Here is a 13,233-nt window from a genome sequence, read left to right on the forward strand (position 1 = left end):
AGTTCAACTGCACAGGTAAAGCTGGTTAGAACTGCGCAGTCTAATTGCTACATACGGTACGTTTTACCTGTGCAGTTAGCAAAACTGCGCAGGCATACCCTATAATACAGTGGTGGGCAAACTTTCTTCATGAGGGGCCAAAACTTGAAGGAATTTCAGAGGAGGGCCAGATTTACAGCAAAAATGTATTTTTATTATATTGCTGGCCATATTATACATTTTTTTAAATGACCGGCGGCGGGCCAGATAAATCCTTTCGCGGGCCGCACTTGGCTTGCGGGCCGTACTTTGCCCACCACTGCTATAGTATGTATATGGCTCGCTTAATACAATGCAATGTCGGTTAGGCCATTCATTAAACAGGGGAACGTCACAGGATGCACGCTGCACTTGACTTTGATACGATGATGGACATATATGCAACCGAATAGGTGAATATACGTGCAACACAGACATATAATTAAATAGACATCACTTTTATACGGACATGTAGTAGTCTTGCATTTATGTATTCATACATTTGTTCAGCAAATACGTCATAAGGGCACATATTTACATGTCAAGTTGTTTTCAGTCCTTATAAGTTATGACAGTTCTTTCAAATCTCATTTGCCTGGACTTCATTTAAAAAATAATTGGAGAAATATGTTTTTACCGTATTTTTATTACTCAAAATGTTACATTTGTATACACTTAACACTTACCTATCGAATTGATAAAAAAAACTCAATCTCCGGAGGAAATTCCCCTTTAGATAAACATTTTATTTCCCCATAATTATCGCAATAGTTAAGTATTATCTTAATAATTTCGAATGCTCCATGGTGACGCCGCACGACGGGCAAAGGCTGGCGTCCACTAGACTCGCCGAGGCGAATCGAATCGAATCGCAATAATTCGCCTCCTATATTTTCTATGCAACTGCGTCCATTGACGAAGAGCCGCGGCGCGCCGATTCTTGTGTAAAAATATAGGAGGCGAATTATTTATTGCGATCGATTAGATTCGCCTCGGCGAGTCTAGTGGACGCCAGCCGTAATAGTGCCCGAACTGATTTTTTCATCCGAAATTTCGGTCGGACACTAGTACATATTTAACGAATCGATTTGCACCTTATCATTACGATCAGCTCTGTAAATTCGGCGCTTACGTTGACCACACTTAATAAGTAAAGAATAGGAAGAAAAATTATATTAGGAATACACAACTCAAATACACTAAAGAATTAAAGATAGAGTTAAATGTATGTTTTTAAGCAAGTGTATGTTTTTGTCTATGCTTGTCTTTGACGATGTTTACAACTATCTAACAATTTAAAATAAAATAAGACATTGTTAATAGTACCTACATACATACAAACTCAATCCTTAGATTTAAGAATATTGCCGTGCCCTGTCAGGGCCCATGTGAAACAACTATTACCTACGTAACTCCTGTGTACTTACCATCAATGCAATAAATAATATGAATTTACACGGCATGATTATTGGCATGTCAACGCGCTTACGTGGTCTAATCAGATATACGTCTGTGTCAAACGCACACAGACACGAAATAAGTGCATAGGTATATACGTAAGCGCACAGAGACAAGTGTTGATTGAATATGAACCAATAAAGCTGACAAGTTGATATGTGTATTACTACTGTTTTTTTTCTAACAACGACTAACATCATAGCACAAACGTGTTTTTTTGCCGTTCCTTGCGTAATGGTACGAAACCCTTCGTGCGCGAGTCCGACTCGCACTTGGCCGGTTTTTACGTGTCGTATACATTTGTGATGGTAAATGTAAAAGTCTTCAACAGACTCTTAGTTCAGTAAACACTGAACGAGGCTAACAAAGGGGAGAATCGGCTTACGGCGCTCGCATTCCCGTGTCAAACTATTGTTACGGTTACAAAGTAGAGCCAATATGTGACGTTCCACGGGTAAAGGGACCTTATGGCGGTAGGCGCTTACCTTGCGCATTAGCACAGTCACAGTCTATAAAACACCCGCGCGCACCCGAGCTGCATACATCGCCATTGTTAGTAGCTCGGTACTAAGCGTGTCTTATTTGAAATGTTTGTAGTTTTTGGGCAGTTGTGTAAACGTCTGTGACAACCCTACTGTGATCTTATGCGATATCGGCATTTACGCAAACATCAATGGCGTCGGTCCACTATTACTTTTTACAGTTTTACACTGTGACATTAGTATCGAAGCGTTAGGTAATTAGTTAATATTGTACATAATTGTTTCTCAATTGTTTTAATTTGCTTGTACCACCTAAACTATTTAATACTATTACCAAAAAGAATAGATACTATAGAGGGGTCCTGTCATTGTAAATTTTGTAGTCACTGTAAATTTACTGCCATCTATCGACCCACGACTAAAACTCAAAATGAAAACGTATAAAGATATCAAAAAATGTATATATATGGATAAATGATTTTATTATTTTTATATATAATTTTTATCCATGTTCATTCACTGATATCTATGTGTTAAAATTGTTAAATATGAAACGGTGTCGTCACGCCATCTAGCCGAGGATAGGCTAAAGGTGTGTGCGCCATCTATTCGAGAATGACTTTTACTTGAATTCCGAGGCACGTTTTTTCCTTATACTTTATTCGTCTTATACGAAGTTACATATGTCTTTGCTATTACTCAGAAATAGCACAGATGCTACAAGTAAGTAAATACTTACCTACAACCACCACAAGATCTGGTCTAAGTTTGGCAAGCAAGCTTAACAAAGACTGGAATCGGCTTACCGCGGTCGCCGTTGCAACTATTGTCAAAGCGAATAAAGTCTACGTCTAGGGCTAGACTGTTCGTTCCGACCAGGGATGTTGCGAATATGCATCCGCATCCGCAACCGCAACTTCCGCATTCTTTCCAAATTGCCCATGGGCCACTTACCTACAACCACCACAAGATCTGGTCTAAGTTTGGCAAGCAAGCTTAACAAAGACTGGAATCGGCTTACCGCGGTCGCCGTTGCAACTATTGTCAAAGCGAATAAAGTCTACGTCTAGGGCTAGACTGTTCGTTCCGACCAGGGATGTTGCGAATATGCATCCGCAACCGCAACTTCCGCATTCTTTCCAAATTGCCCATGGGCCAAGCGACAAAGTGTGGTATCTGCCTGTCAGTTAGAACAAAATTTTGACAGTTCCGAACAACTGACAGGCCGATACCGTCCGGCGGACTGCTAATCAGTGGGCCCCATTAGCCGTGGGACGTCACATATTATGATAAGTGTCCTTGTAATCAATCCCCACCGGCGATTAGCATTGCCGTCCCCCGGCGACTGTAAGGAGTACCTACGTTTTGCATCACTAGTCTATTGTTGCTAATTTGGACAGTGGCCGCTCCCGCACATACTAATATTGCGCGTGTGTGTACAGTCGGATTCAATAGTAGCCTTATAGCTTTTAGTGACTGTAGACGCCTTGTAGGTATTTTCTGTACAACAATACAAATTATTTGTCACGACAAAAGGTACCTTATGGCGGCTGGCGCTTACGTCGCATACGCCGCAATAATATTGGAGCGGTGTTAATAATAGCGTAAGCGCCAACCGCCATAAGGTACCTTTACCCGTGGGACGTCACAAATGATTATCGATCCAAAAACTTGTTATTTAACTGTACAGCGAATTAAATAAGTTATAACTTATAGTGACGTCACAAAGTTTGTGACTCCCCCTCCCCCTGTCACAACATGGGAAATAATATACAGTTCCTTATGAGAGACGACACACCGCTTGCGTGACGTGTGCGACGCGGCTCCAGCATTTTACCGCACGTCTACGCACACGCAGCCGGATTGCTCTGGCCCTAGACGTGCACGTGAGATTAGAAAGAAACTAGAACGAGTAGTAGTCTTACAAAAATTTGCCTCATGCATGAAGTTTATATTTGCAGAACGAAATATTTTTTATTCGGATGTTTCTTGCCGTTATATCATGTTACAAATGCATTTCCGTTATTAAATTATCATTTAATTGCTTAAAATAATAAATAAACAGTACATAAATTTGCCCGCAACGCCATTAGTCGAAATGCCACATGACGTCAAGAGATGGCCATAAGGCCTGACTCGCCACTAAGTGTTATACTGGTAGTGATCCTTTTTTTAGGGCTCACCTCATTTCTTGACGCCTAAAAGGCTAAAAGCCTTTTTTATTTCATTACTAAAATAGGCTTTTAGCCTTTTAGGCGTCAAGAGAAGAGGCGAGCCCTAAAAAAAGAGCTAACAGGGCTTGAGTCTTTTGGATCACTGGTACTGGTGCTCGACGCGATCCCACTACATGTCATCTTGAAACTTAAGTCGTTGTCAATAGAGGTGACAGCAGGGTGTCATCTATTGGGCATTAGCATGTCGAGCACTAGTTAGTACCACCACCTTACTAAAGCTGGAGGTTCGCGCCGCGACAGAGACAAGCGACCGAGACAGAAGACCGCGACTGGAGACCGCGACCATCACTTGATCATAGGCAACATATAAGCGACGCGAGGGGTCTCTGTCTCCTCTCTGTCGCGGCGCGAACCTCCACCTTAAGAGTTGTGCCATTCTCGAGAAAGTTCCGTTTACTATGGGGAATATTCTCGAGCGAGAACGTTCTCCAAACAAAACAGCGAACGTTCTCGAGAACGGTACAACCATAACTCATATACATTTGACATAACTTAATATAAAGCCTAGGAGCTAGTGCTATAACTACCAGCCGTTGGATTCTCACGTCATTCAAACAAAATTCACCAAAAGGTCGTTAATCCAGCAAAAGGTACATGCCAAATTCAACCTTGACTTTAAACCAATTAGGTGCACATTAGCAGAAACGTGTTGATGGAGACTATAGTAAAATCAAACACTCGCTGCACATGAATACGTATATAGTGTTCTTCACACTCACCTACGGCGGGTAGGTGGGACAGAGAGCACACTATTACGTATTCGCGTGCGTGTGTTACATTTGACTATAACCCTTTGTGAGTCGTCGAGTATTGTGTGTAAATAGACCACTTCCTTCTGAGCTTCAGATTCTACACGTTTTTTGTAAAGCAGTGGGACGGTTGTGATGTTGTGAACGAATCGTCAGTGCGAAGACTTTTTTGCTGAAAGTTCTTTTTTAACACAAGACTTTTGCTATCCGTACCAATCCGTACTAAGCTAACAAAACCTATCTTTAACCCATAAGAGACCCCATAGGGTCTAAATTATAGCTATTACAAAGGTCTAATAGACCCTTAGGTTATAGGTTTAGTTTGGTTTTAATTTGTATAAATGTGTGATTAATTGAGATGAGAGACTGACGTTTGCTATAATACTTAGTGGCGAGTCAGGCCATAATGCCATCTCTTGACGTCACGTGGCATTTCGACTAATGGCGATGCGGACAAATTTTTGGACTGTTTATTTATTATTTTAAGCAATTAAATGATAATTTAATAACGGAAATGCATTTGTAACATGATATAACGGCAACAAACATCCGAATAAAAAATATTTCGTTCAAATATAAACTTCATGCATGAGGCAAATTTTTGTATGTAAAACTACTACTCGTTCAAGTTTCTTTCTAATCTCACGTGCACGTCTACGGACAGGCCACACCGGCTGCGTGTGCGTAGACGTGCACGTGCGCTAAAATCTTCGAGCCACATCGCACACGTCACGCAGGCGGTGTGTCGTCTCTCATAAGGAACTGTATATTAGAACTGGAACGGTGTGCACAGGCCTTTAAGGCAAGCCGACCACTGACTAACAGTCCGCCGGACGATATCGGCCGGTCAGTTGTTTGGAACTGTCAAATTTTTGTTCTAACTGACAGGGCGATATCGTCCGGCGGCCTGTTAGTCAGTGGTCGGCTTAACAGGTTTTATGCTATAACTCTGTTTAGATCACCTTCATTATGCATCATTAAGGATACGTAGACTCCTTAATTAGGCTAAGCTGCGAATTTGTAACTTTCACGTCATTATATGATGTTATTAGAAAATAGTTGTTAAGCAAGTTAATAAATGTACCATCGCCCACACTGTCCATAGATGGACCTTATTACAAAAGGCATAAAGTCCACAGTTAAGTATTGCTGTACATAACGTCTATGGACTTCCTTTAACTATAACTATCGTATCAAGTTTATGGTTGTATAGTACCTACAGTCGTCATCAGATACATTGAAGCGGCCAAAGTGTTCACAAATATCTGAAAAGCCTCTATTATCAAGAGCCAAGACGTTATAGTGCATGTTCAGATAATTTTGAGCACCTTGGCCGCTCTAATATATCTGACGGCGACTGTACAGTGCGTAAATCGAACCGCGCATCTTATACCTTTAAACGAGCAATTTTTGTATGTAAATATTCGGGAATCTCGGAAATAGCTCTAACGATTTCGATGAAATTTGATATATGGGGGTTTCCGGGGGCGAAAAATCGATCTAGCTTGGTCTTATCTCTGGGAAAAAGCGCATTTTTGAGTTTTTATATGTTTTCCGAGCAAAGCTTGGTCTCCCAGACAATGGCGGATTTGCAGTCTTTGCCGCCCTAGGCCCCAGGGTTCAATCATCCAAAATCATGCTTCGAATGACCCCGTTTCCTCCTATATCATGCTACCATCATCCGATGTTCAGACCCCCCCCCCCCCCCCCCCTAAATTTGAAATGACGTAATTTATGAATAGCCCCCAGGCCCTGTAGCCGCCCCTTTCTCAGCACCCATCATATTATTGACTACATTTTGTTATTTATTTCTTGCTATCACCAGCGAATTTTTTGACACAAATTGCCGCCCCAAATATCTTGCCGCCTTAAGCCCAGGCCTACTTGGCCTTATGGCAAATCCGCCACTGCTCCCAGATGTTAGGTAGTAAATGGAGGAAACATGCTGATATATGTAGTGATACGTACTAATTATAATAATAATCGACTATTGCCACGAAATGATTCATCCACAATGATAATAATAGCCTCGGAATAATAATTAATACATTAACACCAACTGGTCATAGGTAGACTTTTTGCCTTCACAATAGGGTTTACTAAATGCCAATTAAGGTGCCGTAGGTTCGCAGAAAAGGTTTTGAAAAATCGTACCGCTTTTTTAGATCACAATACGGCTGTCAAAAATTTTATTAGCAATCTGGAAGATTTTTTCTAGTAACTTTGATAACTGATTTTTTGACTTTTACTCGATATACTCGTAAATTATAGCTATTCATGCACAAAAGCTAAAATGATTTTGGTAATAAAAATGCGCAAAATTTATTTTTGCGGGATATCATCGATTACTTTTTTTAGTATTCCGTACCCAAAGGGTAAAAACGGGACCCTAATACTAAGATTCCGCTGTCCGTCTGTCACCCAGGGTTGGGCAGTATTTCAATTACATGTATTTGAAATACGTATTTGAAATACATTTTTGTATTTTGTATTTGTATTTCAAATACTACCTGGAAAAGTATTTTGTATTTGGTATTTCAAATACTGCACTCACATGTATTTTGTATTTTGTATTTCAAATACTTCAAGCATCAAAATACATTTCTACAAAATACATTTAATTAAATTCTATAATCCTAAAATGGAACGTTTATTTAAATATAATGTACGACTTGTACGAGGGCAAATACAATGCGCGAGCTATTCTGCGCGGAACTTTTCGTCAACAGCCAGGGTATAGGGTCATTGCAGTAGTTTCCGTCCATGCTCTAGTTTTAGACTACTTGACGGATTAGCAAATAATATATTTCATTTTTAATTTACTACTTGCGAAATATAATTTTGATATCATCATCATCATCATCATCAGCCTGCTCTCGTCCACTGCTGGACATAGGCCTCTCCTATTGCACGCCATTGAGCACGATTTGCGGCAACTCTGAACCAGCTCTTGCCAGCCGCCTTGCGAAGGTCATCGCTCCATCTTGTCTGAGGGCGTCCTACACTACGTTTGCCGATGCGCGGTCTCCACTCGAGAACTCGTCTACCCCAACGGTTATCGGTTCTACGGCTAATATGACCGACCCACTGCCACTTCAGCTTGCTAATCCGGTGGGCTATGTCGACTACTTTAGTTCTCTGACGGATAACTTCATTTCGAATACGATCCCTCAGAGAGACTCCGAGCATAGCCCTTTCCATAGCTCGCTGAGCGACTTTGAATACTAAAATATATAACAAAATTCCTAATGACATTAAATTTACAGATAGCGACTCAATATTCAATAAAAAACTCAAATGTTTACTTCTAGACCAAGCATGTTATTCTGTTGATGACTTTATGAAATAAATTATTATAAAATTTACTATATTAACAATTATTGCACGATCATTATTATCATATTTAGAGATTTGTAAACTTTGACTGATGTAGTATTTTTTATCTAGAATTGTAATAATTATCTTATTCTCTTATTATCTTATTTCAAATGTACCTGTGTGACCTGTAAAATATTTTTACCAATAAAGTAACTGAACTGAACTGAACTGAATTTATGGACCAGTCCTGGTCTGGTCCATAATTTTGATATGTAGACAGATATATATATTGTTTCGACATTAAGGATTGAAATCAGTCCAAATTTGTGCAGCAATGTAGGTTTATATTCAAATTTCGTCAAGTGGACGAAAACTAGCGCAATGACCCTATAAGTTTTTAGGAAAGGATATTCGTTAAAAAATAAATAAATAAATAATAAATAAAATAGTTTTATTTGCCAAAAAGTTTACAAGATATTCTTAACCTATGACTGCCACACTAGGGCTACGCCTGTCTTATGGAGTCAGATTGAAAACAATGCTAAATTGAGTTACTTCCTACGCTGAAGTTTTAGTTTTCTAATAAATATCTAGTACTAAATAATATGTTTAATTATAATAACAGGCTTAATCTAACAGGAACAATCACAATTTAATTTAAAAAAACTAAATAATTAAACAAAAAAATTGAAAGGTATTTTGTATTTTGTATTTGAAATACATTATTTTAAACACTGTAATTTGTATTTTGTATTTCAAATACCCGTCACCAAAGTAATTTGTATTTGGTATTTCAAATACTTTAAAAAATGTATTTTGTAATTTGTATTTGAAATACGTGGAAGCCAGTATTTTGCCCAACCCTGCTGTCACCAGGCTGTATCTCATGAACCGTGATAGCTAGCCAGTAGTAATTTTCACAGATGATGTATTTCTGTTGCCGATATAACAACAAATATTAAAAACAGAATAAAATAAATATTTAAGAGTCCCATACAACAAACCATTTTACAACATATGAAAATTCAAGAACATGATATTGGACCCAAGCACGCACATCCGTCTCGCTCACGCTTAGGCTTAGTGAGAGTGAGAGAAGACATCATTGTGGAAAAGAGCAGATACTCTTCAACTGCTGGATCGATTTCTATCAAACATAGAACATAACTAACCTCCACGACTACCGCGCGGCTTTCACGTTAAAAAAAACCGCATCGAAATCGGTCCATCCGTTGGAGAGCTACAATGCCACAGACAGACACACAAACAAACATTGGCGTCAAACCGTCAAACATACTACACCCCTCTTTTTGCGTTGGGGGTTAAAAATTAGTTCCGGAAAAGCTTCAACTTTAAACAAACACAAACTATATTAAATTGCAATTAGTAAATTATAAAATTACATTCGCTGTACACTCGCATGGCTGCAGTTCAGAGCAACGAGGCTGTACTAAATTAGTACTACTAATTTAAATTAGAAACAAAGCCTAGACGTAGAGCCGTCCAACCAGTAGAGAGGTTTAATCAATGATAAAAATAATAAATAAATAAATATTATAGGACAATTTTACACAGATCGACCTAGTCCCACAGTAAGCCCAATAAGGCTTGTGTTGTGGGTACTAGACGACGATATATATAGTATACACATATATATAAATACTTATATGCATAGAAAACATCCATAACTCAGGAACAAATATTTGTGATGAACACACAAATAAATGCCCCTACGAGGATTCGAACCCGGGACCTCCTGCTTCGTAGGCAGGGTCACTACCGACTAGGCTAGGAGGCCATTAAAAGATTCTCAAAACTTTCATTTCTGATACAAGCTTAAATTATTGCTGACTGCACATTTTTTTTCAACAGGCAACTATAGTATTTTTCTAACTGGAAGAGTATGCTAGGGGCAGTTTTGGGACATTTGGCATTTTTAGGTTATAAATCGTATGGAGATAAAAGATAGAACATAATAATAGAAAAATAATGCATCGGGTTCCTAGACCATGGAAAACAACATTTGCCGTTCTTTAAGATTCCTAAAACCGATGATTTCTGTTGGTGTTGTGTTGTTGTTCTTTGTCTAAAAATTTGCTAACACCTGGGTTAAGGCATTTAATAGGTTAAAGATACGTCCATGTTTAGTGACAGTGGAAATTATGACTGTTTTGGCAAATAAATCATATATCTGGGAGACCGAGCTTTGCTCGGAAAACATATAAAGGCTCAATAAGTTCTTGGCAAAAATTTCATTTTTGGTACAAGCTTTTATCGCTGACTGTACTTTTCCTACGACAGACTACTAATACTCATCGAGACAATTCTAAAAACCCCTAACACAATTAGGTTGCCTTGTTTCATCATGGAGTTCCTATGGCCACCTCCTGTCTCCATCATCAGATCAGTTCGACAGTACCATATTATTGTATTGTCATCAGAACTACATACAGCTGCCAATTTTCATGATGCTACGATCCTTGGAAGATGGTTAAATTAGTTACCTTAGATTCCATTACATGTTAGTTACATACAGGTCGAGAGTTCCTATAGCCATCTCGTCTCCATCGCCAGATCAGTTCGACAGTACCATATTATTGTATTGTCATCAGAACTACATACAGCTGCCAATTTTCATGACGCTACAATCCTTGGAAGATGGTTAAATTAGTTACCTTAGATTCCATTACATAGTTAGTTTTACATACAGGTCGACAATAATAAAAGCTTGTTAAAAATGCGCGTTTTCCCAGAGATTAGACCTAGCTAGATCGATTTATCGCCCACAAAAACCCATATATAGCAAATTTCATTGAAATCGTTAAAGCCGTTTCCAAGATCGCCAAAATATATATATAAATAAACAAGAATTGCTAGTTTAAAGGTATTAGATTAATAAATTATATATTTATAACTGCTGGAGGTTCAAACCCCAGCTCGTACCAATGAATTTTTCAGAACTTATGTACAATGTATCATTTGATATTTACCAGTAAAGTTGCTTTTCGGTGAAGGAAAACATCATGAGGATACCGGATTAACCCCAATAAGGCTTAGTTAGCTGGCTCGGAAGGTATGATGGCAGTCACTTTCGTATAAACTAATACCTACGTTAATTCTTGGGATTTAGCTGTCAAGCAGACCCCAGACTCCCATGAGCCGTGGCAAAATGCTCGGGTAATGTGAGGAAGAAGACTGAATGGAGGCAAAACTCTACATAGCAAGTATTACATCGTAACCAAATCATTCTAACATCTTTGAATAACTTTTCTGAGAGTGCATAAAATGTTTGAATTGGCTTATTTTGCTACATTATTGTGTTGTATGTTTTCATAGATAAGGGTACTGTTCTATAAATAATAATAAATGAATTTACAAGGAAATAAATACATGTTCAAATCTAATACCTTTAGGCCCACTTGCACCATTCCACCAACCCGGGGTTAACCAGTTAAACCTGGAGTTACCATGGTTACCAGTACAATTTGACACTAGGTTAATGGTTTAACCGCTTAACCATGGGTTAGTGGGATGGTGCAAGTGGCCCTTAAAGGAGCAATTCTTGTTTATTTATATATATATTTCGAGGATCTCAGAAACGGCTACAACAATTTCGATGAAATTTGCTATATGGGGGTTTTCGGGGGCGATAAATCGATCTAGCTAGGTCTTATCTCTGAGTTTCTATATGTTTTCCGAGCAAAGCTTGGTCTCCCAGATATTGATTTTTAAAACAATTTTAAACAATGAATGTGTGATACTGAAATGATTATCTTTTGCATAGTTTATCTCTAGATATATGAGATAAAAGTGTAGTGCGATACACACACGAAGCCGTGTTTCTTACATATTTTATCGCGAGTAAATGTAAATTAGATAAAAATAAATCAAATCCCGGATTATCGTCGCATTATAATTTAATGTTATCATAGCTTTCAAGGCATGTTAAAAGAAAGTAATTTTGTGTTTTTTTCTAAGGGATGGTCGTGACTCACCGCTGTGTTCAGTGAAAATGTTCGAGCCAAGAATGCGGGGGTCTTTGGGCACGCGGGGCTTGCTCCTCGCGGAACGCATCGAAGCCCCGCTCGAGGTCCCGCGCTCCTTCGCTTGCTGCGCCCCCATGGCACCGCCGCACCGTCCCAAACACAACCCACACCACCACTCTAATTCAATAAAACCAACGCGACAGCACCAAACTTAATTTCATTATAGTATATTAAATACCTCGACGCTATAAAGTCAATTAGACAACGTTTGAATAAAACTCTATCATTAACCGCGCATACTTCGAGTTTGATAGCGTAATTTGACGAAAAATCATTACCGGGGCTGACGGGCTGTAAAAAACAACACAACCTCCGCCATTATGTGTCTTGTCTGACATGTTTGACGTCGATTTTTTTGGTTGTGGGTTTTGCCGATGGTGGCAGCACTGGCGGTAAAGCAGGCATTCACTCGCACTATTGACATCACAGAGCATGTTAAATGCTGGAAAAAAGCTGGATGCAATGTCGGAATATGACAGTTTGTCTATGGCAATTGAAATGGGAGAATGCATAGATATATAATATACAGAGATGACGTCCAAGCGAGCTGTCAGTGGGACCACTTTTGTTTAGTGTACGATTAACAATGTGGCCCACCTTGCTGTAGCTATGTCGATAAAGTCATATCGATAAACTATCGACATTTCTTGCAATTTTAATTTTACTTCAAAGGTTTAACGATACCTAAAATGAACAAAGCCGCTTTTATTCTTTGTTGTGGTTATCAGATCACAATTTTATCGTCACGCCCCAGCAGGGAACCAAGGGAAAGTTCAGATATTTAGTTAAAATACATTAATACCTACTAAAATATGTGTTCCGCAATAATTGAATTATTTTATTATATTCTAATATATTAATTATTCATTATCAATTTCAATTATGTTTATGTTTAACGAAGATATTTAAGCTTCAATTAATCGCTATT

General features: G+C 38.7%; 1 protein-coding gene across 1 annotated transcript in view; it reads right to left on the reverse strand.

Annotated features, from left to right (window-relative positions):
* Positions 1-12,724, reverse strand: part of LOC134804040 (tyrosine-protein kinase Abl) — a 78,063-nt gene extending 65,339 nt beyond the window's left edge. Inside the window, exon 1 of the mRNA XM_063776918.1 lies at positions 12,255-12,724. Coding sequence (XP_063632988.1) covers positions 12,255-12,381 — 127 coding nt within the window. The 5' untranslated portion in view covers positions 12,382-12,724. The remainder of the gene's footprint in view (positions 1-12,254) is intronic.
* Positions 12,725-13,233: the final 509 nt, after the last annotated feature.

Source organism: Cydia splendana, chromosome Z, assembly GCF_910591565.1.
Source record: "Cydia splendana chromosome Z, ilCydSple1.2, whole genome shotgun sequence".
Taxonomy (NCBI): domain Eukaryota; kingdom Metazoa; phylum Arthropoda; class Insecta; order Lepidoptera; family Tortricidae; genus Cydia; species Cydia splendana.